Below are 27,100 nucleotides of genomic sequence, written 5' to 3'. Positions count from 1 at the left end.
TACTTGTGCTGTGTCACCACAGGTGTGTGTACCTTAGAGCAGTTGTTATTCTTTGGCCCTCCAGATGTTTTGGACTTCAAGCTCCCAAAAGTCCCAGCTAATATGGCGAATGGTCAGGAATTCTGGGAACTGATGTGTAAAACACCAAAAGGATGAGAACTATTACTCATGGAATGACAGTGAAGCATCACAGCCCTAATTAGGAGAGCCAAGGATATGCTCAGAGGCACCTTCTTTCTTAGTGGAAGGCTTCATAGGAAAAAAATAATAAGTAGGCATGCCAGGCCTGAAGCATGATCCCGCTTGGTCAAGAACCCTATGTAGAATTCTTTGCAACACAGAGAAGTGTGTCAGGTGTAGAGGGGCAACCCAGTAATGGAGGCGATTTAAAAAGGGTTTCTTTCTAGCAAGATTGAAAAATACAACAACACATCATACCATCTCCCTGTGGTTTGGTGCAACTTGTCTTCTGACCAAGTGAAGTTTATTTTATGTGCCTTCAAGTGTGCCTACAAGTCTTTTCCAGCTTATGGAAATCCTAAAAAGAATTTATAATTGCCTTTCTTGGCAATATTTGTTCAAAGAGGCTTTGTCATTGAACAAGAGAGAGTATGTTTTGCCCACAGTCACACAGTGGGTTTCCATGACTGAGTGGGGATTCAAACCTTGGGATTTGTTTACACAGGCCAAAACCCCCATACTCACTGAGAATGGACTGCAGATAGTCTTAACAACGCACATCAGTTTCTGGTGAATATCCTGAGGGTTTGGGCTTTAAACCAAATTTGCTCCAGTTTGGGCAAAGATTGAGGAATCATCCAGTTTGCTTGAAACTCTGGAGTAACCCAGGGTTTTGCAGCAGTCTAAACAGTTATATCAGGCCTGATTTTGTTCTGTTCTCTGGCCAAATGAATACTGATCAGTGCAGAGAAAGAGGGTGGCTTGTGCTCGTGTTGCCACCACCACCACTCCTAGCCAGCCACAGAGTTCCTTCTGAACACATGGCCACCACTTGTTGTATTTGTGATGTCAATGACCCCTTCCTTCTTGCTAGTCAACTAGTTTCTTCTTGCTGGTGCCCTGTCCTGTCACCTGCAGATGCAACTTCAGCAGCCAGGTGCTTCACTGGAGCTCTGGAGCTAGTTAGGAGCAGAGGTGGCAGCAGTGACACAGAGAAGGAAATAGCACACTGGGCCAATGCCATCCTGGCCCACCTGGACAATGACCTCAGATTCAGCATGGACAGCTCTGGAGCCAATTTACATTGGGCTAACCTGGCAGGTGTGGATAAGCCCCTGTTCTCCAGAGTGCTAGTTCAAAACTCGAAACCACTGTATCACCCCAGCCCTCTCACTGCTGCAGAAGTGATAGTGTCTAGAGATTGAATGTGGATTGCTTTTGTTTAGTATTGTTTAATTTTGGGGTCACTGGAAGGTTTACTGGTGTGGTGACAAAATAGACTGGATATCTGACAGAATATCTCTTTGTCATATCTTTATGTTTATTTGGGAGCAGGGGGAGCAGCCACTAAAACTTTCATTTGAAATTCTCTTTGGGTAACATCTTAAAACTTCAATGTTTGGGTAATTAACTGCTCAGTTAAAATTTCTTGGCATTAAATGGCCACATGCTCACAAAATTTCCCGCTAATTTTGGTGAATTGTGAAAGAAGCCAATTTTCCCTTTAGAAAAGCTATGTGAGGTCTGTGTGTATGTGTTTTAAAGTCAAACCACAACTTTGAACACATCTTGTTGAGAAACCCATGTTAGATTTGCATTAGAGCTGCCATAAGTCAGAAATGAATTAAATGCACAAAACAACATTTTTTAAAAAAAAGCTAGACATGGGGATTTTGGATGGATAAGGATATTACATTAAAGTAGGAGGCAAGAGGAGGGGTAATAAATGAAATATTATGGAATTAAGCCAGCCTGCAGGCCTGTCCAGTCTCCCTGAAGTTAACATCAGGACATCTGAAATCTGTTTTTTCTCTTCTGTTTAGGCGAAAGCAGCAGAACCTGGAAGCCGAGGAAGCCAAACAGCGGTTGACTGAGCAATCCATCTTTGTAAGTCCTGCTTCAGGAGCCGGGGAGGGAGGCCCAGTGGGAAACTGGCTTCCCTGGGGTATTGAGGGAGGGAGGAGTTCAGCACCAAACCTGGCTGGTGACACTGGGTATGGACTCTGCAGCCAGAGCAAGCCCCTGGCACCCTGAGAGATCTCTTTCGCTCAGGCTTTGCGTTAGGTCAGGGAAAAGAAAACTAGGGCCTTCCAGTGTGGTTGAGGTGCCCTGGGGCTGACGCTGACCTCTCTCCCTAGGGGGAGCAAGAGGACGAGGAAGACAGGCAGCAGCCCAAAAAGTCTGAGTCAGAGGTGGAGGTGAGTGCGGCCCCGGGGCACAGCATGCATTGTGTAGGGCCAGCAGAGTGCCACGACATCCCACAGGGCTATTGCTGCATGAGGATTTTGTTGCATTGTGTGCAGAGTTTCAGGGTGGGAACAAGGGCCAAAGAAGCTTCAGTTTTATGACTGTTGTCCTGTTGAGAAGTTGGAGTGTGATGATGTTGACAAGTGGAAGTTTAAGCCTACTCAGGTCTGGGCATCAGTTTTATCCCTGGCAAGCAAGGAAGTGTCTCCATTGTGTTTGTCTGTTCTCCTTTTTGATGTATTCATTTTTGTCAGAAGCCAGTTTGTAGTGCTGTCTCTATTTTGTGTTACCGTGTGCCATTACTGCTGGGGATGGGGTGTGCCATATGTGGGCATGAGGCAAGGGGCACACTGTTGTGTGTGTAGTATGTACCATATCCTGTCACTGTTGCTTTTGCAGCTGCATGGAGCAGAGGGTGGGCTGCTGCTGTGGGAAGAGGAATTCTGGTTGCTTTTATGACCAAGTTGTGGGTGAGGGGTGGGTTGTGCATCTCAAGTTGCTGGGCTGCACTTGACCCCTCTCTCTCGCCTCTTCCCCTCCCATCCTGGCAGGAGGCAGCTGCCATCATTGCTCAGCGGCCCGAGAACCCTCGCGAGTTCTTCAGGCAGCAAGAGCGAGTGGCCTCGGCCGGTTCAGAGACTCTCCCGTCCTTCAACAGAACAGGTAGGGAATACCTCTCGGCTCATGTTGAGGAAAGGATGAGGAGCACAAGAGGTGCTATTGTAAATGAAAGAGCGGGGAGGCTTTAGGGACTAATTGTAAATACAGTACAACCCCCTTGTCCACGGATCCAATATCTACACATTGACTTGCCCACACTCCAAAAAAAATCCCCCCCGGCCCCAGAAGTGTTTGTGGGTGTATTTAAGTCCTTTAGTGAAATGTTATGGTGTGCTTTTGACCCAGATATACTAAAAATATAATACTTGTTATTACCAATGGATTCAGGTATTCACAGAGGGTCTTGGAACATATTCCCAATGGATAGGGGGGTTGTGCTGTAATGCGTTATGTGGCTTATGTCTCTTCCGTCTTCCAAAACTGGGACTCAAGGTGGCTCCTAACAAATTTGACTGTATAAGGTGCAGACAATTAAAAGCATAATGAAATATTAAACCAAAATAGAATTTCAAATTAAGATGGAGGGCAGGTTGAGTGGGCATGCTATTGAGAATGACTAGATTTTTTGGGAAACTTTGCTACTAAGATAACATAGACAGAACAAATGGGGATAATATGAGGCAACAAAGATACAAAAATCAAAAGTCAAGACACTGAATGGGGAAAATAAGACGAAATCTTCTACTGTTGTGTCTTATGAGCATAAAGTGAAATTCACAAGGGGGCAATTGCGTAACAAGCAACAGCAAAAAGGAGTGCTTTTATTTAGCATTTAACCAAAATTTAGAACTCATTCACAGGATGTGATTGGGCAAGAATATTTCATAAGTCTGTTTTGGTTATTCGTGTATTGGTTTTGGAAATTAGTATCACTGAATGCCCAAAAGTAGCAAGACTTTTGTCAGTTTTGATGTATGACGGAAATTCTACTCACATGTTTAAATTTAAAACTACCTGTGAAAATGTATAAGTTCAGAGTGAGATATGTATAGGACAGATTGTCCCGGCTTTCTCTTTAACAACGATTACATTTCTTCCCTCCTGGAATCTGAGGTGCTACTACTGTTGAAAATGGGTTAGATGCCTGAACTGCAAAGTTAATAAAGTAGATATGAGAAAGATTTCCACCTTTATTTTTTCTTTAGTATCTATTCTTTATTTTAATGGTTTGTTAACCACCCGTAATTTTTACAAAAGTCTCCAAGACAGTTTAAGAAGAGCAATGGACTGTCTCTGCCCTTAAGCCTAAAACTGAAACACACACATGATGGGCAAAGGATTGTGAGACAGATAGGGAAGCAATCTTAGACACATATTCTTAACTCTTTAAAAGTAATTGTAACAACCATCTAGTAGTAACATACAATAATAGATCACATCATTTGAGAATTTAGGGTGATAGTAGAAGACCATGTTATTATGTAATTGATTGAGAAAATGTTCCACTCATGGCATAACCAGGCTGGAGACTCAGTCACTTTCAAACCTTGCTTCACGATGCCTGGATTCTATGGCTGGGTCCATTTGGCTTTCCAAGTAGAATGTTTCCCATGATGACTACAGACCAAGTAGCCATCTTTTTGCTCTCTGTTAACATCCCAGTATGTGGACTGGTATGTGAGTTGGTAGGAAAAACCCTGGTGCTAAGGCCAGCCTTGGTAAGGAAATATCCTAATAGCAAGTCTACTTCTACAAGTGGACAGTGCTGCTGGGGGAATGTTTCGGCTGGAGCTGACCCGAGTCATCTTGGGATATGTGTGCATGTGTGTGTGTGTGTGTGTGTGTGTGTGTGTGTTCCATGTGGATGGGTGCATATGCTTGCATGTATATCAATACACAAAAAGAATGGTAGAAATTAGCTTTGGTTAAATAAAACTCAGATATACTGTTTGAATGAAAATCTTGATTGTCAAATGGGTCTGTGACCACCTCTGAAAGGCTTCCTATGAGATGTATTGGAAGGAAAGGGCAAAGGCAGCGGTGGAGGAAACTTCCCCATCGCCTTGCAGTAGATTCTACAAAAACTCAGGGGAAAGGGGGGCATTGTTGGTAGTTTATGGCAGTCCCAGCGAGTACAGGTTGAGATTCACTTAATGCTTGAGACCAAATGTTTTTGAGATTTCAGATGTTTTTTATTTTGAAAGACCTGTATTTGCATGTACATAGTGAATGAGGAATGGGGGAAAGGGGGATGGTTACACATCCAATGGCCTCTTGAGTTTTTCTTCAGGGATCCTTGATGGAGAGAAGAGAAAGGGAAACATGGGAGGTCCCAGACCTCTGGGACTTATGTAGAGGTCCCAGACACTTCCCCAGCTTTCATCAGGTTGCAAACCCGTAGTTGAGAAGAGGGGAGGGGGATTTTCCCCGCGCCTCATGAATCTTTTTCATTTTCTCTGGGCTGGATCCAGGTGACAGCCAGTGGGGTCACTGTGCCTTCACCCTTGTAGCCATTTCCAAAGTGGTTGCCCTCCTGTGTGCCGCCATTGGCTGGCAGAAGCTGAGCGTGGAAGTGCCTGGGATATCTGCTTTGAACAGGGGCCTTGTGTAAGTGAAGTCCTTCCCCTCTTCCTCCCTTTTTCTTTTTCCCATCAAGCTCCTTGAGAGAGAGAAATCAGCCACTGGATGTGCGGCTATCCCTGTTTCCCCAAAGGGCAATTTGTGCAACTAGTGTCAAAAGTTCCAGTATTTGAAGTATCTTGGATTTCAGATTTCCAGATAAGGGCGACACACCCTGTACTCCACTGTTGCAGAGCTCCTTGCATTTCCCCTCCTGTGACTTTTTCTGGTTCCATCTTTGGGCTGATCACTATAAAGGATTACACTGCCACTATTGTTGCTGCCTAGGAAGAACCAAGAACCTTTCTGTCTTGAGCCCCTTGTGCTTTGGTCCTCTGTATTGTAGTTTGAGTTGCCTCTTGGGACGGGAAGGGGGATCAGACTTTCCGTTATTGCAGAATGTGCATTGGCATGAGCTTGTTTCCCAGCACCTCCACTTTTGCCTCCTGCTTCTTTGCCTACACTTTTCCCTCAATGATCTCTAGCTCCTTGGCCTTCCTTTTGCTGCCCAATCCCCCTGTAGTGCTCTGCCCTGACCCTTACATTCCCCAAGCACTGCCTTTACTTTCTAGATTATCCCATGTGGCCACTGGCCATCTCCTCCTCTTCTCCTTGTCTCCTTAAGGAACCTGCCTTGCATTCTTCCCTCACTTTCTTTCCCTGCCTCTCCAGCCCTTGAAATGGGCACTGTGTGCCCAGTGGCATGACTGGGGCGGGCGGGTGATGGAGTGGGCAGCTGGAGGGGAGACTGACCATTCTCTTCTGCTTTCTCTGTCTCCGTCCGTCTGTCTGTCTTTCTCTCAGCAGGTCGTCAGCACTGTCCTTACATAAAGACACCTGACAGTGGGCTGCCTTCCTCCTCCTCCTCCTCTTCCTCCCCTCCACGGACTCCCTTCCCTTATATTACTTGCCACCGCACACCAAACCTCTCCTCCTTCTTCCCATGTAGGTAGCCAGGCCCAGGCTGAGCTTGGGGAGATGGTTTGGGGAGGTAGCTGCTTCAAGGGCCATGCCCCACTTCAGGTCTTTCTTTTGGCCATGTCCCACCTGCCCAATCTAACCCTGCAGGCACTTTTGCAAAGGACATACTAGAACCAATGGTGGTCCAAGAAGCTGGCCCCACAGACTGGACCAAGGAAGACCCAGGCCTTGGCTGCTCTGTTCTGCACATTTTTCTGTCTTGCTGCATGATGATGGGCTGGCTTGTAGTATCCCTCTGCACAACTACAGTCCTCAGGATGGCTGGCTTTGCATATAAAAAGGCATTTCTCCCCACGTGCCCCCTTACCCTGCCCAAAATGAACCAGATTTTTAAAAATCCTCTTGGCAAGTGGGCTGCACCAGGAATGGTTCCATGTCAGAATCTATGCCTTGCAAGCTAAGCACTGCTTCACAGGCTTGTGTTTTTATGACACACAGAAAGGCATAGGCTGGCTATGACTCCTAGAGTATTGTTTGCATAATGCTATAGAGGCAGCCGGGTGGGGTGTGAGAATGGGTGGGCAGCTGGAAACCTGAGTCTCTGAAAACAATACTGAATGACATTTCTGTGCACTAGCCTGCCAGGACCATGCTTCTGATGGACCAGTGCCCAACATTTGACAGGTTGGGGAATGCCCTTGACCTGGGCACCTTTCACACTACATGATTATATACCATAATCCCATGTTCACTCCCATGACAACAACCTGTGTCATCCTAGGATTTGTAGTTGCATGTGGCATCAGAGCAATTTTTCTGGATGATAGTTCTAAATATCCCTCTCTAAACTGCAAATCCCAAGATTCCATAGGAGCTTGCTATGGCAGTTAAGCTGGAATCACAGTGCTATCATTATGTAACATGGTAGGGCCCTTAGATTTTGGTAGCAGGGGAGTCAAGGTATAGGAAATACTGCAAACTATGGACATGGGAATGTGTGGGTCTGGGGCAAAAATGAACTGTGAGCACTTTACCCTATGTCAACATTTTCTACAGGTTGTGCTTTCAAAGGTAGTAAAAGGAGGAGGACCGGATATATCCTGTTATTTTTCAAAGGAGTGGGTAGTCCATACTTAACTCATACAATACATTTTCAGTGTTGAGGACAGAATTGCCTTTTGGAGAAATCTTTATGAAGGAGGCAGACAATGAATGTAGGTGGAGCCAAAGCCCAAAGTGAGTGACCCCATTCAAATTTTTGTTCACTTCTCCTGCCACCCTGCTGTCTCACCCAGCTCTTCTGTACCACACTCCTTCTGCCTCCCTTCTTAGCAGGATGCTGAGCAAGGGATAGGTTTGTGGTAATGGCACACGGAATAGTTTTCAAATTACGCTGAGAGAGGTTGGCTGCCCAACTCAATTGAAAGTGTCATTTGAGACAGGAGACAATGACAATGTAGCATTACATTCCCCTTCTTGGACTGTTGGTCTCTAGTGGATTTAACAGTACCAGAGCTGCGTCTACATACATGCACCCAAACATAAAAAAACAAGGAAGCTATTTCTCCTCACTGCTTCAGTTCCAGCATGTTGGTTGATGTAAGCTATAGGAAGTAGCCTTTGTAGTACAGTTTTCAAGAGGGGGCTACTAAGGCAAGGATGGGGTACGCCGATAGTCAATGGGGATTATTTTGATGAGCTGGTAAAACGGATATTAATCTCTTGTTTTCCAAACCAAGCTGTCACATCAGTTTTCTGTATAGTTGGCAGGCCCTGTGGCTCTGGAATTTGTTGACACTTGGCCTGCCAGCCCCCTCTTGAGTGCCTGTATGGCTCATTCACAGGCAGCCAGACGGAAACACACAGAAAGGTATCTGGCAGTAGCCCTTGTGACTCCAGTACAGCCTCAACGCCTGTTGGAGAGCAGATTGAGCGTGCCCTCGATGAGGTAACGCAGCAGGGGGCATTGAAAGGTAAGTGCCCTTCTCTCCCGGCATTTTTGGGAGGGGAATTTGAAAGGCTGTCCTGCATCTGTGTCTCCAGAGGCCTCCGTGAGATGCACAAACTGCCTGCCTCTTCTCTTCACACACTCTTGTCCACTCAGTGCTTCCTCTTTCCTTCCTGCCTGTTTCAGACTCCTCCAGCCCAAGCAGTGAGGAGGCAGCAGCGGACCCTGCTGTGACCTGGGTCCCCCCCAGTGTGGAGCAGCCAGCAGAGAAAGCAGAAGAGCTCCCAGCAGTGTCGGCCTGGCAGGGGGAGGACTGGACGAAGCCACAGCCAGATGAGACTGGCCCCACTGAAGACCTGGTGTTCCCAGAACCCAAAGAGGAGCCTCTCTTCCCAGCTGCCCCGCTACCTCTGCAGAGTGAAGGCGCCATGGATCTTGGAGAGTCCTTTGGCTTTTCGCAGCCACCTGCTCCCCCATCAGAGAATCTCCTTGACCTGTGGCAAAATGACAGCTCGGCTGTGGAGCCCACCCCTCCGGATGCCTGGGAGCTCCAGCAAGGTGGGCCCCCCACTCCAGCCCCGTGGGATCTTCATGACGGGCCCCCTGTGCCTGCCCCCATGCTGGTGGAGGTGGATGTCCCTCCGGGGGCTCCGGAGCCCCCCTCCTCTGCAGGCCTCCCTGAAGACAACCTGCTCAACTTCAATGACCTGCCGGAGCCCCCAGCCACTTTCTGTGATGCAGAGCAGGATGAGGAGCCAGCAAGCATTGTGGCGATTGAGGGACTTCATCAGATGACCCTCAGCTATCAGCATGCCCTGCAGGAAGCCTCTGGGGCCCACCAAGAAACCCAGCTGCTCACCAATGGGGAGACAGCCCAAAAGGAAGGCACACAGGTGAGAAGGGGCCCCAGGCTGGGATGAGTCCAGGATACACTGCCTAGCATTACAGAAGCAGATATGGGGCCAGCATGCCTTGTTTGTCAGGGCACACAGTCACCAACTGCTCCTTCCTTATGTTCTGGCCCCTGGAGCTGTGACAACTTATCTCTTCTCCTCCTGTAAAAAGAAAGCAAACACCCAGGAATGGTGTCTTGTCATACATACAACCCTATAGTCAAAGATCACTTGTCCAAATTATGTGCCCTTTGTTACATTTTTAAAGCCTTCCTTTCATATCTCTGTATATTGTATGGTTTGGCATGAGTAATATACTACACTACAGGAACAGCTATTTACTTGGGGCAAACATGGCAACACACATATCTCTCCTTCAAATTGCTGCCCTATACCCCAGGTAGCAGCTTCCATTCCAGGTATGTATTGATATGCTTGAAGCAAGCTTGTTTCCTGACAATTAAAGCTGCTGGCTAACATGTCCATCCATGGCTCTTCTAGAATCAGAGAGTTTGACCTTAAGGGCCATCTATTCCAACCCTCTGCCAGTGTAGGAACCTACATCTAGAGTATTCTTGAGAGGTAGGCATCCAACCTCTGTTTAAAGGCCTCCAAAGACAGAGAGTCTACCATCCTCTCTCTTTTTATTCTTCATGCCCCTTAGCATTGGTGACTCTGCAGGCAAGCACCCTTGAACCAGAGCTTGGAAAGGTTACTTTTGGGTTGCAGCTGCCAGAATGCCCCAGACAGCATGGCCACAGTCTCTGGGAACTGAAGTCTGTAAAAGAATGTTTCTAAGTTCTGCTCCAAGGCAAAGAGAATGGTTGGGAGGAAAACACCACTGGATGTCCAGATGGGTCCTGATCAGCTTCCTTACAGCTGATGAATGTCCAGTAAATTATTTCTGAGACATGCCACAGGTTCCTTCCTAGGGTTGCCAAGTGAGATAAGGGATAGGGCTGTTGCTGTTGTGTGCCTTTGTGTCTGACTTACGGCAACCCTAATGCAAACTCATTGTGGGATTTTCTTGGCAAATTAGTTCAGAGCCTTCCTCTGAGGCTAAGGGCCCTTCCACACAGCCATATAACCCAGAATATCAAGGCAGAATAACCCACAATATATGCTTTGAACTGGGTTATCTGAGTCCACACTGCCATATATCCCACTTCAAAGCAGATAGTGTGGGATTCTATTCAGCTGTGTGGAAGGGGCCTAAGAGAGTGGGACTTGCTATGGTCATCCTGTGAGTTTCATGGCTGAGCAGGGATTCGAAACCTGTTTTCCGGAGTCTTTGGCCCCATCTATACAGCCATATAAAATCCAGATTATCTGCTTTGAACTGGATTATATTATATACTGCTATATAATCCAGTTCAAAGCAGATGGTTTGGATTTTATATGGCAGTGCAGATGGACCATAGTCTAACACTCAGTCACTGCACCATGTAGGATCTCCTGGGACAGGGCTGATGTCATTATAAGAGTTAGGTAGTAAAGGAAATCACAGCCCCATCCCTCATTTCATTAGGCAGCCCTGCTTCTTCTTTACTTTTCTCATGAAACTCAGCTTGAGTATTCTGATTTGATTGGAGAGAGGGGGATGGGATTAGCAAACATTGAAAGATTCAGCAACAAGCAGCCATCATTAAATAGGTGGCATTTGCTTTTTATTTTTAAATTGTGTGGGTGGGTGCAGGAATTAAGACAGCCAGATGGAGTGTGATTTTAGGGTATGTGGCATCTCCCTTGAGTCTCCAACCCATGTTATACCCCCTCACAATTTTTCATCTTATTCCCCCCCCCCCCCCAAATTTTCCTTCTCCTGACTTTTTTAAAACTGACATCCTGGGCATTTGGGATAACAATTGTGAGGCATGTCCTTCCCTCTTCCATTTCAGCTGTCTTTGGGGAAACAATTTATCTGGAGACCTGGGAGAGTTATCATGAGGAACACCCAATGCCTTGTTCTTTTTCCACCCCCTTCCCTTTCCCACCTCATTATAAAAATAAACTGGCCTTTCAGCGGAAATTATTGCAGCAAAACTATGAGCCCTGGAGATGGCAAACAGCAAGTTGGGGCAGGTGCCACCTGCTAAAAACATATACTGTGCTAGGCAATTTAAAGTGTCCGACGACTACCAGTATTCTATCCTCAGTTGGCTTTTCCTGTGCAATCTACATGGCCTTTCCTGTTTTAACCACCTATTTTTACCTGGCCTGTTCTGTGCTGCTCTCCATTGGTGTTCATGACAAGGAGAACAAAACCAAAGCTGCTCATTAACTCTAGGGTAATTGATTGGGAATTCAAGGATGTGGACATCTGCCAAAGCACTGCACCAGTACAATAGTTTGGCTTTCTCTTCCAGACGAGTGAAGGTTATTTCAGCCAGTCACAAGACGAGGATTTCAATCAATCAGAAGAACCATCTGCTAAAGCCCCTCCTCCACTGTTCTACAATAAGCCCCCAGGTAAGAGTCACTGCAATGGATGCATATCTTCTAAGCATTGCTGGAAGCATTTATGACTTCCTTTCCTCAGGTCACTGAATGGCAGTTACTTTTCTGGACAACAGATGGAAGCTGTGGTTCAAGACTATGGATTTTTCCAAAGCCTGCTTTAGAAGGCTGGTCTACTCAAACAAACAGACCCTCTCTCATCACTAATTTATTTGGTTTCACCTTCAGAGATTGACATCACCTGTTGGGATGCTGACCCAGTGCCAGACGACGAGGAGAGCTTTGGGGGCAGCGTTTAAGGCCGGCTCCTGCGTCCAACTCCTGTATCCTGCACCCAGCAAGCCCAGCGTCTGCAAGCCTGGAGCAACTGCAGTGAAGGCCTGGTGCCTGCTTGCTCCGTATTGTAGCCCTGCGGTCCAAGGCCTCAGATTGTACCCCAGCCAGATAGGATATACTCCATGGTACCCTGGGGTAACTTTTTTCCAGCGTGCGCTCTTCTCTTTCTCTTTCTCTCTTTCTCTTTTTTCTAATGTTGTCAAATAGGAAATGTGTAAATCTGCCTGGCCCCCTCTTTGTTGGTAGCTCCCCTGCAGCCCTCCCTCTTCCTCTGACTTCTGCCCATCGGGTTTTTTTGGATCCCGCCCCACCTCCCCAAAATGCCATTTATGCCAACTGAGTTGACCTCCTACGTGTGCTGCTCTTGCGGGTGGGTGAGGGAGGGGCCTTTCCTCCTCTCAGACTCCACCCAGAGTTTTGAGGATTTTGCACGAATTTTAAATAAAATATGGCAATAAAATGGCCCCGTGTGGGCAAGGCTCTGGCTCCCATCACCTCGCCCTCCTTTGGTCCCCAACAGGGAAGTGACAAGAGCCCCGTTCAGCTTTGGAGCTCCAGCAGGAGTTAGCAGCAGCAAGGAATGTTTTTTCCCTCCACGGTTCAATGCCATGGCCCTGTGTCTGAGAGCCAGCTCAAGCCAGACCCTTCTCTTTAGGTCTTACTTTGCCCTGAGAGCCTGGGACAAGGAGAAACTCTGGCTGGGCTCCCCATCTCTCCCTCTTTTCTTCTCCCAACCCTTCCCCTCTCCCATTCCATGCTTGGTTTCCTTTCTCTCACGTACAGTAATTGTTTTTATTTTGAAAGCACAAATTCTGTAACAGCAATGTGCTTATGTATGTTAATAAATAAATTGATTCCAAGCAGGGCAGTTGGCTTTGCAGCACAGTGTGTCTTTTTTGCCTTTAAAGGGGAAATTTGCGGAAGACATAGAAGGCCGTGGGTATTTGGGGGAGATTCTACCGAAGACTACTGAGGACTCATCCTACCTTTCACTTGTTTTGATTCCAAAATGTGTGGGTAGGCTCCCATTGTTTTGCAGCCATAAAAGGTTAAAATGTACTTTTAGATTTAATATTAGGAAGATTTCAGCATGCATGTGGCAAGTAGAGAAGGAAGGGGAGGAGAAATAATTGTAGGTGACAATATGCAGTCAGTAATAGGTGCCAGATGAAGTCATAGCTTGAAGCAGAGAAAACATCAGTAGGTGGCGCTGGTAACAAAGGAATGCATTTGTGGACCTTTCAGACTGCCAATAGAGCCAAAATACCTAAAGGGAACAAGTTCTGCCTGATCTTGGAAACTAAGCAGGGTCAGCCCTGCTTAGCACTTGGATGGGAGAGCACCAATACTAGCTGCTGTAGGCTATATTTTAGAGGAAGGAAATGGCAAAACCACCTCAGTGTGCATTACTTGCCTAGGAAAACCCCTGAAATTTATGGGGTCAATTTGGAGGAACATACACACAGTCTTAAACATTAGCTATGGGAAGTTCAAAACAATAATCAGTGGGATGGGATTAAATAAATTGATATGGGGGTTGCTTTACTTTCTATCACCATGCACATCATGTCAGGAGCAACCTGAGAAATTGCAAGTGACTTCTGGTGTGAGAAAATTGGCCGTCTGCAAGGATGTTGCCAAGGGGGCGCCCGTATGTTTTGATGTTTCACTATAAGAACATAATATCCCAACATGTTTCAGACACATGGACTCAACTACCCAGCACCAGGTTTGTAATAAATCAGGTTCCACAAACTTTATTATTGTCAAAATGTAACAAACAAAAAATAGGAAACAAAGTTTAGGCCAAGCCAGAGGCCCCCCCTTGCAGTCAGCACCAACAGAGCCTGTAGTGGGCCCAGAAAAAGGGAAGAGGGTGAGATGGGGAGACCAGCCCCACTCTTGCCCTGGCTGAGAGGTCAAAATAGCATCAACGGGGATTCTTTGCCTTGTAAAGGCCTGTGGCCCAGACATGGCTGGAAGGCTTGGACTAAGGGGCCTTGGTGGCTCCCACGGGCCAAGGGAACAAGCTGCCCAGACCCCAATGTTCAGGCAGCAACCTGCAGTCCCCACCCCCACCCCAGTTTGTGGCATGGCATGCTAAACTGCCGTAGTCCTGCCAAACAAAGGCATTGAGACAGGCAGATGCCAGGGCCCAGGCTCATAGCTGTCTCTGGTGCTGAGTTCAGAGTCCGTCCAGCTCGGGAAGATGCGCTGCGAATGGTCTGATTCCAAGTAGAGGTTGGTGCAAGTGGGGCCCCGACTGGTTGAGCTTGGCAGCTGAAGGGCTGAGCCATATCCCCGGTCCAGGAAAAGGGGCTTATAGCTGGGTGGCTGCTCCTGCTTCTCCGGCTGATCATGGCTCAGGAAGGGGGCGTTAATCTTGCGGTACAAGCCCCGTGTGTCTGTCAGGACTTCGCTGTATGGTGGTGGGGGCTCAGCCATCAGGACAGCTTCCTCATAGCAGGGGGGCTTGGATGGATCCGGGTCTACGAGCGAAGAGATCACACCTGTTGAATATAAAGAGCTGTGACACCTGGGGTACTGGCCCACTGTACCCATCCCCTGAGGATGCCAGGCACTATTCTTCTCTCCTTGCTCCCAGTGAAATAGAAGTTTGGAAGCACACTACTGTCATCCCTGACTTCTACTGTCTTATTTGATTACATATTATCCTGACTTTCTGCCTCACAATTAGCTCTCAAAGTATATAGAAAAGTGGTGACCTCCAATGAATGTCAATTTAAAATACAATTAAAATGTATCAAAAAGGGAAGTTGTTACTCAACCAGTTAAGGGCCCCTCTGTGAAATGAAAGGAAGTGGTCATTGAGAAAGTCAAAGAACTGACAAAAGTTATGAAAACACATATAGCAATCCAGAAAACAAGCTAGTGTAGGTGTGACTATTGTTACATTTCTGGAACAGGACCTCCTATTCAGTCATCTTAAAGAAGCACCTTGATGCTCTGCCCATCATTTAAATAAGATAATCGGCATAAGAAACCAAAATGCATGGCTTTCCAGAGATTGTTGGATTCCAATTCCCAGAATTATCAGCTAGCGAAACAAATTGTGAGGTACGATGGGATATGCAATACCAACAACTTTTCAAGGGCAAGATGGCGAGCAGTTTTGTACACTGCAGAGGTCACTAATTTCTCCATGCTTTCAAGAGGCTGATATTATAAAATATAGGAATGAATCATTTGAACTCTTACATCTTTCAGTCTCTGAAATGTCAGGCCAGCCCCATACCTGGTCATGGATTTGTCCCCCCGCCCCGAGCCACCATCCCTTTAGTCCTGCACCACAATGGTGTCCTCCACAGCCCACCCAAGCCCTTTGCCCCTTACCATGCCTGCAGCTCCATGGCCGTGGGGGTGGGATGTGTGGACGATGGGGCTCAATGCGGAGTCGGTGGGGCACGGGGATGCCTGGTGGATTTCGGTGGGTGTAGCCACCGCCATAGCCAGGGCCCCCATAGGCGGGGCCCCCATACCCCTCGTAGTGCAGGGGCTCCATCTCCAGGGTGCGCAGGTGCTGCTCCCGCAGCCGCTCCTCCTGCCGTCGTTTCATGCGCCGCCGCAAGTAGCTGCAGAAGCAACACAGCAGCACAATGAGCCCCCAGATAAGCCAGAAGCCGGCAAAGCAGGTGAGGAAGGTGTAGGTGCCGTGGGACATCACCATCTTGGCTCCTGAAGGGGGCAGAAGGTTTCAACCCGAAAGGTCTTCTTCAGTGCAGTTGGGCAGGGAGTTGGACTGGAGGGAAGACTTGCTCTCTTTCTCTGTGGTTTCTTCCAAAAAGATGTACAAACGGGCTTACTTCTGCAGATGACTTTCTCTCTGCATCCCTTGCTGCCCAGCCATGTTGATGGGACTGTAAGCCTCCCCTGCTCCCTTCGATCTTGCTCTCTTGCCTTTTCCAAAAATTGGCAGAAGTCCTGGCTTAAGGCCACATTACCATCCAGGGGCCACCACTTTCATGACCTCGGTCAAGGGCAGGGCAATTTTGGGTCCCGGTTTGGTGTGCGTGCAGCAGCTTAGCCCCTTCCAGTCACGCCGCCTCCAGCATGTGCTCTGCAGCCGTTGCCATGGAAACGGTCGGCTGGATGCTGGGACCGACTTGGGCTTTTCACAGGGAGGGGGGAGTTCTTGCCCCTAAAGGAACCCAATGGAGGAAAGGAGAGGGTTGGGGCAGTTCACGGGCACGGCCTGGACTCTCTTCTTCAAGCTCCTGTGTTCTCGGATACTTGGTTTGGCAAGACCAGTAACACCAGCACCCGGCCCAACTTCTTCCCATTGCGGGATCAGGGCTTTGCAGGGCCAATGGCAAGACTGGCGGGAACTCTCTCTCTGCAAACAGACAAACAAGGCCATTGAGCCCAAGAGAGGCAGACAGGTATTAATTCACAGAACATGCCCTGCGTTCTCTTAATCCCTCCCCCGTTAACATGAGCAAAGCAGCAACGGAGGGAACTTCGTGGAGGAGCGCACAGTCATCCCAGCATGCCAGCATCCCTCTCCTCCAACACAAATGAGGTTGTACTTTCAAGCTGATACAAAGAGGATGAAAAAGCAGCAAAACTCTCTTTTTCCCACCTATACACATATGAATACCTTCCAAGTAGCCCCCTTGCTTCACCAGTCTTTGCCAATGACTGGATAAAGTGACTGTAGCTACAAAGACACAGCACTGACCAAACACAGGCATTTCTACTGGCACACAGAGCAGGCCAAACTACTGCCTGGCATCCAGTCATTAGTGAACCTGTTGTTGTTGTTGTTGCATGCCTTCAAGTCATTTCCGACTTATGGTGAATATATCATAGGGTTTTCTGGGGCTGAGGCTTGACCAGGATCACCCAGTAGGTTTCCATGGCTAAGTATGGATTTGAACCCTGGTCTCCAGAGTCATAATCCAACATTCAAACCACTACACAACCACAATTCACCCATTCGGTTGTTGAAGCTGCATTTCAGCTCTGACTGTGCAGCAACCAAAATTCCTCTAACTCACCTTTAAGAGGTACAGTTGCCCTGACATGGCCATTTCTGTGTTGTCAGAGAGTGGGGGGATGCGTAGGGAAGTGTTTCTACTGTTTTCCTGTAGCTGGATGAACTGCAAGGATGTCATTTGTATGGCTATCATGTGTGTCTGCAGATGCCGGGCATAGATGGCCCCACTTTCTAGCAACACTACCGTGTTGGTGGGGGCTGTTCCTCTCAAAAGATTGGGGGAAGGAGAGAAATAGCTCTGGAGATGTAGCTAAATGATATATATACACCTCTCAATGCTGGATCTAGGCCATTGATTTTCTAAGCCAACAATGAGTCCCATTTCTGCCAAGATGATGAATGCCTGAAAAAGAGAGAGTGCAAGATAGAGTATATACACCTGCGCCAGAGCACATGACATGCCACAGCTCTGGCAGGGAAGAGGAGTTTCAGAAAAGGACAAAGCACAAAACATTAAATTTTGCAGCTAGAGAAGCTGACAGAACAGCAAAGCTCAAGTACAAAAGTGCTGCCTGAAATTTCCTCCTGATGGTATTGGAAGGCCAAGCGCACTTGCTTTTTTCTCCCGCAGAAACCACTACATGGACGACGCATACTTTCACCACACCAGAGCTGGCTAGCCACATGGCACAAGGTCTATTTAGTTTCTTTTGCCATTCTTTATCAGGTCATGAAATATTGGCCAACAACTTTCCATACAATGTAATTTAAGCAAGAAAGCTATACGTAATGTAATGCCTTGAGATGAATTTGATACTTCCACCATGAAAAGCCACAATAGCCACCCTATACCCCAGGGTGTACCCTGTATGCTTAAGCGGCTGAGGAGGGGAAGGAAAGGACCTGAGGTTGTTAGGAATTGTGGGAGTTGAAGTTCAAAACACCTGGAGGGCCAAGGTTTGCCCATACTCTCTTCCTTGTTATATTAGGAGGTCTGCTCCTCACACCATGTTTTCAGGAACACAGAGACACTCCAAATAAAGAAGTTCCCCAGCGCATACAATACAGGGGGCAGCCACTCATTGTCTGTAAATTCAAACATAGGAAGTGGCATTCCTGCTGGACTAAAGTTACCTTTTGGACTACAACTCCCATAATCTCCCAATGTGCATTGGGAGCCCAAAAATATGACTGGAGATTCTCTGAGATGTAATCTAAAAAGTATCATTTTCAAGCTGTGAGCTTCCTTAGGTTTTAAAATCCCACTACCATAACCTCAACTTTTATTTAGAGTGTCTAAGTTGTCTTCTCAGTCTTTGTTTTATAACAAATGCACAATCAGCAGTCTTCAAACAAGGGACCTATAGGTCTCTAATGAGGAAATGCACGTGTTTTGTATAAAAAAAGTCATACCAATGCATACTCTTAACATAACAGTAACTGATAACATAAATTATATTAGCAAAAATTGCCAACAGCTATGATTAAATTATCTTAAGAAACTGTATGCTGGGCGGACAATCTCTTTCTTATCAAAGTCCCCATGACGTTGGTCAAAACGTGTTGGAAGCCATCATGAGCCAGAGGTAAAAAGCAGACAGGGTTAAGAGGTATAAGGGTCATTCATTACATTACATTACAGCTGGATAGCCAGAACCAAAGTGAAAGAACTACAAATATTACCAGATGTGCGTGTGGAATTTCTCTGTACTCAGTAATACTTGGTAACAAATTCTACAGAACTAGGTTGACCTTGTTTCCTCTTATTCATGAATTTCAATATGAAGTTATGTGGATCCTGAAAGGATCATATTCAAAAGGTTTAGCTAGTCCAGAATTCTGTTCCTACAGCAGCCAATGCAGAGTTTGGGAAAGTTACTTTTTAAAAGTACTGCTGGCCATGCTGGTTGTGGGTTTTTAAGGATAATACAGTATGAGCCTCGTATCTGCAGGATGATACCTACAGTTTCATTTCTGCATTTTCTACAAAATATGGCCTCTCTAGGCATTTTCTACTGCAACAGTATAGTAATCTTCGACTGGAGGTCCTTCATTTCGATAGGGTTCGCTATTAGTAACACAAAGTTTAGGTATATATGCCCTGTGGATATGAAGGTTGTACTATATTCACAAAATTTAGAATTTTCAAACTCTGATGATCAGAAGCCTAAGAATCAGGGCATACTTGCAACAGAAAAGCACTTTCTGATCTCCTTCAGACATAGATAGTAGCATTACTCACAACCTTGCAACCTCAATGAATTACAAGCGAGCAAGCCACATCTAATGGGAAATGTTTCTCCATCTCCACCACCATTCCCTACGATGCTTTATTACTATGAGGCTAAACAACTTATTTGTTATCAGAGTCCAAGCTGGACACTCAAAAACTAGCTTCATTTTTATTGGCTTCATTTATATCTGAGATCTAATGGAGAATTTAGAGTTCTCAAGAACAAGAAATCTCTGTAACAGTTAATGTATAAAGAATCTGTGCTCAGTGATCTTGCATATGTTCTACTGAAAATGCAAAAAGTGCCTTGAAGAATTCTAGAAACCAACAACCACAGGGAAGCACCATTGAAAAGGAGAGGCACCAGCAAGAGCTGCTCTGCTGACCAAACAATAAGTACAAGGTGTCAGAAATCTTTTCCACTGAAGGAGTTTCCCGTTCTTGCATGCTGGAGGAGGGAAGGGACACCTCTTTCTGCCCAAGGGCTGAATTCCATTTCTGTAAAGTTCTCCAGTGGCAGGCAGAGCCAAAGGGTGGGGCCAAAAATACCAACATACTTTCGCTTAAAGCTCTTACTGCCAGCAACCAAATCTTAGAGGAGGTATTTCAACTTTTCAGGAAGGGAAAAACATGTACAAATGTTGGGAGACCACCTAATGAGGATATAATGGAGAGGAGGTGCCAGAGGAACCTAGGTTTGATTCTTTCCCGTGCGCTTTGGTCTCTATCCTTGTAAGCCTTTACCGATTAGCAGCTTTTCCCCTCTTTGTGATTCACCTTAGAACATAAAGGCCAAAAGGACTTCATTTGAGGTTCAGTTGGAGCTAAAGTAAGGCACTGCCTTCTGGCCAGACTGCGTTCTGGCACCACGAGATACAGAGCCAATTTTAGGAAATGGGGCTACAAAGTGTGGAGAAGAGCAAACCACAGACCACTTACTACAATGCAGTCTGAGCCCTGCCACATGCACAATGGAGGACCTTCTCACAGTGACATCAGAGGCACTCCAAGCTTCTGATCAAAGGAAATCTAGTATAATGCCAAGTTTTTAACTTTGTTTGTGTTTTTAAATACATTATAACTGTATCCTCAATTCGCTTCTGACATGTTAAATAAATAAAATTCTAGCCAAAATCCTATTCCTCTCAATCACAGAGAAACATAGAATTAGAAGGGACCTCAAGAACCATCTAGTCCAATCCTCAGTCAATGCAATAGATCATGAATCTACTAGTGAATGGCGAGTCAATGAGGAGATAAACCAGCTAACTCAATGAGTCTACTCTATTCATGACTAACAGTGGGATTTAAGACCCTGTATCTTCAACAAGATTATTTTCAAAACCCTTCCATTGATATATTTCCAATATTGACATGCCACCCATTAACAAAAGTTCCTATACATAGGGTCATTATTAGGTGGAGAGGCACATGATCATATGCACACACGAAGTCAATTTTAGAATTCAAGTGGTAATCACAGTCAAAAGTAAAACTGAGGTGATAAATTGGTAGCTGATAAACATCCAAATATGAAGTGAAGCCAATAAAACTGTTTGCCCAAGGCCAACCTTACCATTAGCCCCTGGGTTCTCAGAGGCAAGGCTATAGGCTACCTTGATATATAAAAGGTGCAATCTTTATTGTTCTGTAGCTACCAAGGCAACAGGCCAAGTAGCTGAAGCAACAGTGTATTTTCCCAGTAGCAATGAATTGGTTATGAGTTGTCCTTGTTGTAAATCAAAATATTTAGAAGTGAGATATATATACACACGCGCGCACACACACACAAACCTTCTTCCTTGGGGAGATGAAAATTGCTGGAAATTGTTTGAGATCAACAAAGCCGCTTGCACTTTTGGACCCTCCATCAATACGTTGCTATAGAGACTCTCGTGGTGAGGGCCTACACTTCAGTATTTAACACAACATCACTGCCTGACACTGTTGCTAAAGTGAAATTCAAATGCCAGTCCAATCAGCTTCTGCACACAGGAATGGAACTGCAGGCAGAATCACTGTTTTTTTCTAGAAAGAAAAATCTCTTGGGTCAACCTCACACGTGTCCCATTAAGGAAATATTGGTGAGCTGAACGGAGCACAGGAAGAACAACTTTGCTGTTGCCATTGTGACAGGAACAAGGGAGACCAAACACATGTCTAAGACAAAACAAATTGTGTTCCTTTGCTCCTTTCAAAAATAGGTTTATCAAAGAATAAAAATAGCAGCATTGTCTTTCAAAGAACTCCAACAGAGCCAAGACATTAAACATACACTACCTTTAGTTAAAGGGGTGCAAATCTATGATCTCAATGTACAAAAATTAAAAGTGGTAATGGGGTTCCTTCTATTCCTCTCTCTTTCCATTTCTTTTCTCTCTCTCTTTTTTTTTTTACTAACCCTTAGGTTACAGAGACAGAACAGTAAACATACAAAGAACTCCTCACAAAAATAAGTTGGGTAATTGATAGGGTATCACATTTAGTAGCAGGGAAAACAATGCTCAACTCTGCATTCAACCATGAAGTTCAGGGGTTGATCATGGACAATTCATTATCTTTCAGGTCGTAGTGCTGTTGCGAGGTTAATGGGGCAAGTGAAAACCATGCATATCCATCCCAGCTCCTTGGAAGCAAGATGGGATAGAACTAAATGTCAAAAGCCAGAGAGGAACCTGACCAAGAGGTTAAGTTGCTAGGATGAAAGATTACAATGCCCTGTATGGCTTGTTGCCCTTCTACACAGACTGTAATAAACAAAATTGTGCAAAATTACTCCCTCACCCCACCCCAGTAGATACAGTAGGAAAATAAACCCCTGATAATTTGTTGTTCTTTAAAAATACCTAACCCATTGAGACTTGGATGTCTTATCCCATCCAAGAAAAGAACCCATCAAGGTGTTTATTTTGATTTGTATACAGCAGTGCATCTCAATTGTTGGCCCTTCAGAAGTTTTAAACTTCAGCTCCCAGAATCCCCCTTTTTGGCCATGCTGGCAGAGGGTTCTGGGAATTGATGTCTAAAACACCTGAAGAAACAACGGTCTGGAACCAGTGCCATTGTTTACATACAAATCATAACAAATGCCTGTAATTATCACAGAATCAGAGTTACCTTCATGCAATAATCAAATATTTTGAGGACTTAAATTAGTACAAAGCAAACATCAGCCTGGTAAGAAGGAGAGTCAGACTCCAGTCACCTTCTAAATGTAGGGCATTCCAGGACAAAGACAAGGTCACCATAACAGACCTTTCTGATTAGAACAACTTTGACTCTTTGAGATTGCTGGTTGATGAACAGAAACAGGTCACAAGGCATTTAGGTCTTCCCGAATACACTGCTGTGTGCTGGTACAGAACATCCCTAACAAGCAAAGGCCAGAGCTAGATTAAATCCATATCCCACCCCCACTCCACACAGCAAAATATGCCTCTGAAGAGCAGCCAGGAATAGCCAACAGGCAGAGAGGGCCAATGGCCTTCAAGCCCTCGCGTGGGGGCTTCCTCTTGGGGCATCTGGTCGGCCACTGTGGCACACAGGATGCTGGGCTGGGTGGCCTTTTGATCCACTGCAGCAGGGCTCCCCGTGTCCTCTTGGGGACCCTGCTGGCCTGAAGCCATGCCCTGCTGTAACAGGGCATCACAAGAAGCACTAGGGCCTTTTTGAGACAGTGCCAGCCTTGATACTCTTCTACTCAAGCAGAATTAGTGCAGGTGGTGGATTGATCCTTTTCAACAGAAAAGACCAGAATGGCTCTTTAAAACCTAATTTGTTTTTATACAGAATGCCTTTGAGTATGCTTTAAGACACTGATAATTAAGATGAGGATGAAAATAATAATGTATGTCTGTGTGTGTGCAAAAAAAGCAAGAAAGTGGGAGAAATTGGGGATTTATTTTTGGTTGCATACATCACCAATTACACTGCTGTAGAAACATTCTTTGTGAGAGAAAGAAAGGTAGGGGAGGAGGGAGGGAAAGAGAAAGATTTCCAGTGAGGAGCTATTGCCTCCTCCCCCACTAAAATAAAAGGGAACAGCAATGCTGGGCAATGCAGATTCTAGCACCAAATCACGACAATAAATGTCAGAGTAAAGACTTAGCAGCCTTTTGGCAAAGATTCCTCCTCAGCTTGAATCTGGTCTAGTGGAAGGCTTGCCTCTATGGGAAGCAAGACAGATTGACTGGCATGTTGCGTTGGCTGTTGGAGAACTGGAGTAGGGGGGAGGTAATAGTATTGTCTCCTCTCCTGATGAAGGCCTTTAACTGACGATCTTAAATGGCAGTAGCCTCTCTCCTGCCTCCTTACAATTAGTGCCTTCAGGACTGCTGACTTCCAGTGGAGACTTCGGCCAGGCCTTCTTACCAGACCTCCACAGCCTCACCGTCCAAAGGCTCATGGCTGAGGTCACCACCAGTCATGGGTTGCCCAGCTCAGCTTCCAAGACATATAAAAAGAACACATTTGGTTCCTGAAGCCAGCCTGATGTGAACACACCAGACTGAATAGGAAACCAACAAGCTCTTGTGAGTCAGTCAAAAGACCAAAGACAGCAAGCGGTCCATACATCTGAGATTCAAGGCAAGCACACAACACAAAATACGATGATTCTCACTTTGGGCTGCCACCATGAAACACACTCAATGCTTCTGGTGTTTCTGTGTGTCTTTGAATTCCCATCCTATGGGAAACCTATCCCAGAGGGGCTTTTGGGCAAGATTTATTCAGTAGATGGTTGTCCTTGCCTCCCTCTGAGGCTGAGAGAGTGTGACTTACCCAAGGTCACCCAGTGGCCTTCATGGTCAAACAGGGATTCCAAACCTGGTCTCTAGAGCCATACTCGTCCACTCAAACCACTACACCACCTTGGCTCTGTTCCATACTCAAGGCATAATTCAAGCCAAAGATCAGCATGGTCATTGGGATGTCAAACAAGCTTTGAGCATATGCAAAGTGTCACTACCTGTCCCCTAATAAAGGCCCACTCCCACCAGAATTGTGTGTGTCTGGGTTTGGTGGGGGAGGGCTGCCTGCAAAGGTTAAAGTTGCACCCCACAGAGGCACTTCATTTTATCATGACTTCCTGATATGGTTCTATGATTTGGGGATAGGCCAATCCTATCCCCGGAGCCCTCTGTGGCGCAATGGCTCAAACTCTTGTGCCAGCAGGACTGCTGACTGAAAGGTCGGTGGTTTGAATTTGGGCAGCAGGGTGAGCTCAGATCTGTTGGCTCTAGCTCCCCATACAGGCTCATAAGAGAAGCCTCCCACAGGATGGTAAGAACATCAAACATCCAGGCATCCCCTGGGTAACATCCTTGCAGATGGCCAATTCTCTCACACCAGAAGCGACTTGCAGTTTCTCAAGTTGATCCTGTCACGAAAAAAAAACCCTATCCCCAAATCCTAAGGCCTATTCTAAAACACAGAATTATAGAGATGGAAGAGACAGCATGGGCCATCCAGTCCAATCCCCTGCCATGGAGGCAAAGCACAATCAAAGCACCCTGACAGACGGCCATCCAGCCTCTGTTTAAAAGCCTCTACCACACACCAAGGCAGAGAGTTCCACTGCTGAACAGCTTTCACAGTCAGGAAGTCCGAATGTTCAGGTGGAATCTCCTGCGTCCAGTCCTAGTCTCCAGGGCAGCAGAAAACAAGCCCCTTCCTTATGACACCCATTCCTATCTTTCTGCACGGCTCTCAGGTCTCCTCTCCGCCTTCTCTTCCGCAGACGAAACAGAGGCAGCTCCTGAAGGCCCTCCTCAGAGGGCATGGCCTCCAGACCTCGGATCCTTCTCCTGGCCCTGGAGCTCAGAGGCAGCGCCAGCAACCCTTTCGCCTCGGCCCGTGACCTGCTGCCCCGCGAAGGCACTGCCCGAGCGGCGTCACGCCAAAGCGGCCAGCCCCGGAGCGGCGCTGCTCAACCGGAGCCCCTGGGAATGGCTCGTCGCCACCCCGGGAATCGCCGCCGCCTCCCTTCCTTTGCCGCATCCCTGGGCGCCAGGCGGGCTCCTCTCGGGAAGGATGCGCCTGGCGGGCTCCGTGCCAGGCGGGCTCCTCCCGCGGGCGATGCCCCGCTGCGCTGGACCAAAGGGGGCGTCGTCGGCGGGGCAGGCCTCCCCACAGGCCTCGCGAGGTCCACGCAGAGCGACGGCGGGAGCGCGCCCCTTGCTTTCTTCCCCAGCCCCTCTCCCCCTCCCCCTCCTTCTCCCTCGCCCTCCTCCGTGCCAGTCCCTTCCTCCCCCATCCTGCCACTCGCATGCCTGCCTGCCTGCCTCCACGCGAGCCGGCTGCCAGCCACGAGAAAGGCCGCCACGTTCCCCGACTGCGCCGAGCCCCTGGTGCCCGAGCAACAGGAGGCAGCCAGAGAAAGAGAGAGAGGGGGAGAGAGAGAGGAGGGGAAAGGCAGGGAGAGGGAGATGAGAAGGCGCCCGTGCCAGCTGGTCTCGCCTGCCGCCTCGCCTGGGAGCCGGGGGAGGAGGAAGGGAAGAAAGGAAGGAAGGAAGGAAGGAAGGAAGGGGGGAAACGAGACGGAGCCCATGCTTGACACCTTCCGAGAGGCACGTGGACGGAGAGATTGAGAGGGAGGGAGAGGGGCGATGGAAGAAGGGAAAGCGAAGGCTAAGCGAGGAAAGAAGGGCTCCCCTTTGGAGAGGACTGGGTCTCCCTCCCTCTCTCTTCTCTTCTCCCTCCTCACCGTCTCTTCCAGCGCCGGGCTCAAGGATCCCCCGCAGGAGGCCCATCGCTGGCCGGCGGCCGAGCCATGCCTCGCGTCCACGCGGGTCCGGGCAGCTCAGCTTCCTCCCGACGCCTCCATTGATGCTGCCGCTGCCGCCGCCGCCTTTGTCTCCACGCGCGCCTTGCTCTCCCTTTCCCTTCCTGCCTTCCTTCCCTTTCTCTCTCGCCCTCTCCTTCTCTCGCTCTCGGCCCGCCCCGCCTTCTGGCTCCTCCTCCTATTCCGACGGTGGCGGCGGGAGCAGGAGCCCCGGCGCTGGCCAAGCTCTTCCTTCCTCCCGGGGGGGGGGGGGGGCGAGGCGGGCTTCCCTCCTTTCCCGCTGTGCTATGGCGGGGCGGGAGGGAGGGGGGGACGCCCCCACCGGCCAGGACTACAGCGGTGCCGAGGGTCCCCGGGGCGGCCCCTGGCTGGAATTTCCTGCCGGGATGTGCCTGGCTCCCTCCCGCCCCGTCCTTCCCAAAGCGGGCGGGTCCCTCTCCCTCCTACGTCACGGAGCCCCCGCTCGGGGCAACAAAGGGGGGAGGGAGGGAGGAAGCAAGCAAGGACGGACCCGCGCTCCGAATGGGAAGAGGCCGCCTCGAGCCCGGAATCGCGCCTCCCGTCCCCCTCCGCTGCCCGAGGCGCACGCAGCCTTCCCAACCGCGCCGCCGCCTTCTCCCCCAAGAGGAGCGCCTTACAAAAAGAGAAGGAGGGAGAAAGGGAGCCTCCCTCCCAAAGGGGCGCACATCTACCCATTCATGAAGTTTCACATAGGTCGTACTACTGGAGAAAGTGCAGATGATGACCTAGGAAATACTCGAACCGGGTTGCTGTGAGTTTTCTGGGCTGTATGACCATGTTCCAGAAGCATTCTCTCCTGACATTTCACCCACATCTATGGCAGGCATCCTCAGAGGTTGTGAGGTATATTGGAAACTAAGCAAGTGAGGTTTATATATCTGGAAAGCCCAGGGTGGGAGAAAGAACTTTTGCCTGTCGGGGGCAAGTGTGAATGTTGCAATCA

General features: G+C 47.7%; 2 protein-coding genes across 8 annotated transcripts in view; one reads left to right on the top strand and one right to left on the bottom strand.

The window, feature by feature from the left end:
• The window catches only part of dbn1 (drebrin 1), a 54,802-nt gene extending 41,772 nt beyond the window's left edge, over positions 1 to 13,030 (top strand). The window contains exons 8-15 of one of the 6 annotated variants that reach the window (XM_062970170.1): positions 2,004 to 2,067; positions 2,319 to 2,378; positions 2,979 to 3,090; positions 6,415 to 6,552; positions 8,373 to 8,501; positions 8,663 to 9,369; positions 11,736 to 11,838; positions 12,055 to 13,030. In XM_062970170.1, the coding sequence (XP_062826240.1) occupies positions 2,004 to 2,067; positions 2,319 to 2,378; positions 2,979 to 3,090; positions 6,415 to 6,552; positions 8,373 to 8,501; positions 8,663 to 9,369; positions 11,736 to 11,838; positions 12,055 to 12,125 (1,384 nt within the window). In that variant the 3' untranslated portion in view covers positions 12,126 to 13,030. Of the gene's footprint in view, positions 1 to 2,003; positions 2,068 to 2,318; positions 2,379 to 2,978; positions 3,091 to 6,411; positions 6,553 to 8,372; positions 8,502 to 8,662; positions 9,370 to 11,735; positions 11,839 to 12,054 lie in introns of all 6 variants that reach the window. The other 5 variants (XM_008104965.2, XM_062970171.1, XM_008104966.2 and 2 more) reach the window with 5 other exon arrangements.
• An 873-nt stretch (positions 13,031 to 13,903) lies between these two features.
• On the bottom strand, positions 13,904 to 26,198 carry prr7 (proline rich 7, synaptic). 2 transcript variants are annotated; one of them, XM_062970173.1, is made up of 3 exons: positions 26,059 to 26,198; positions 15,517 to 16,516; positions 13,904 to 14,672 (listed from the first exon to the last, which is right to left on the bottom strand). In XM_062970173.1, exons 2-3 carry the CDS (start codon positions 15,848 to 15,850, stop codon positions 14,263 to 14,265), a joined length of 744 nt encoding a protein of 247 aa, XP_062826243.1. In that variant the 5' UTR covers positions 15,851 to 16,516; positions 26,059 to 26,198; the 3' UTR covers positions 13,904 to 14,262. The 2 variants fall into 2 exon arrangements, with proteins under 2 accessions (XP_062826243.1, XP_062826244.1); XM_062970174.1 differs by having other exon boundaries at positions 13,904 to 14,651.
• Positions 26,199 to 27,100: the final 902 nt, after the last annotated feature.

Source organism: Anolis carolinensis, chromosome 2 (assembly GCF_035594765.1).
Source record: "Anolis carolinensis isolate JA03-04 chromosome 2, rAnoCar3.1.pri, whole genome shotgun sequence".
Classification (NCBI taxonomy): domain Eukaryota; kingdom Metazoa; phylum Chordata; class Lepidosauria; order Squamata; family Dactyloidae; genus Anolis; species Anolis carolinensis.
The sequence above is the reverse complement of the archived record's forward strand: the minus strand, read 5'-3'. Positions and strand labels throughout refer to the sequence as shown.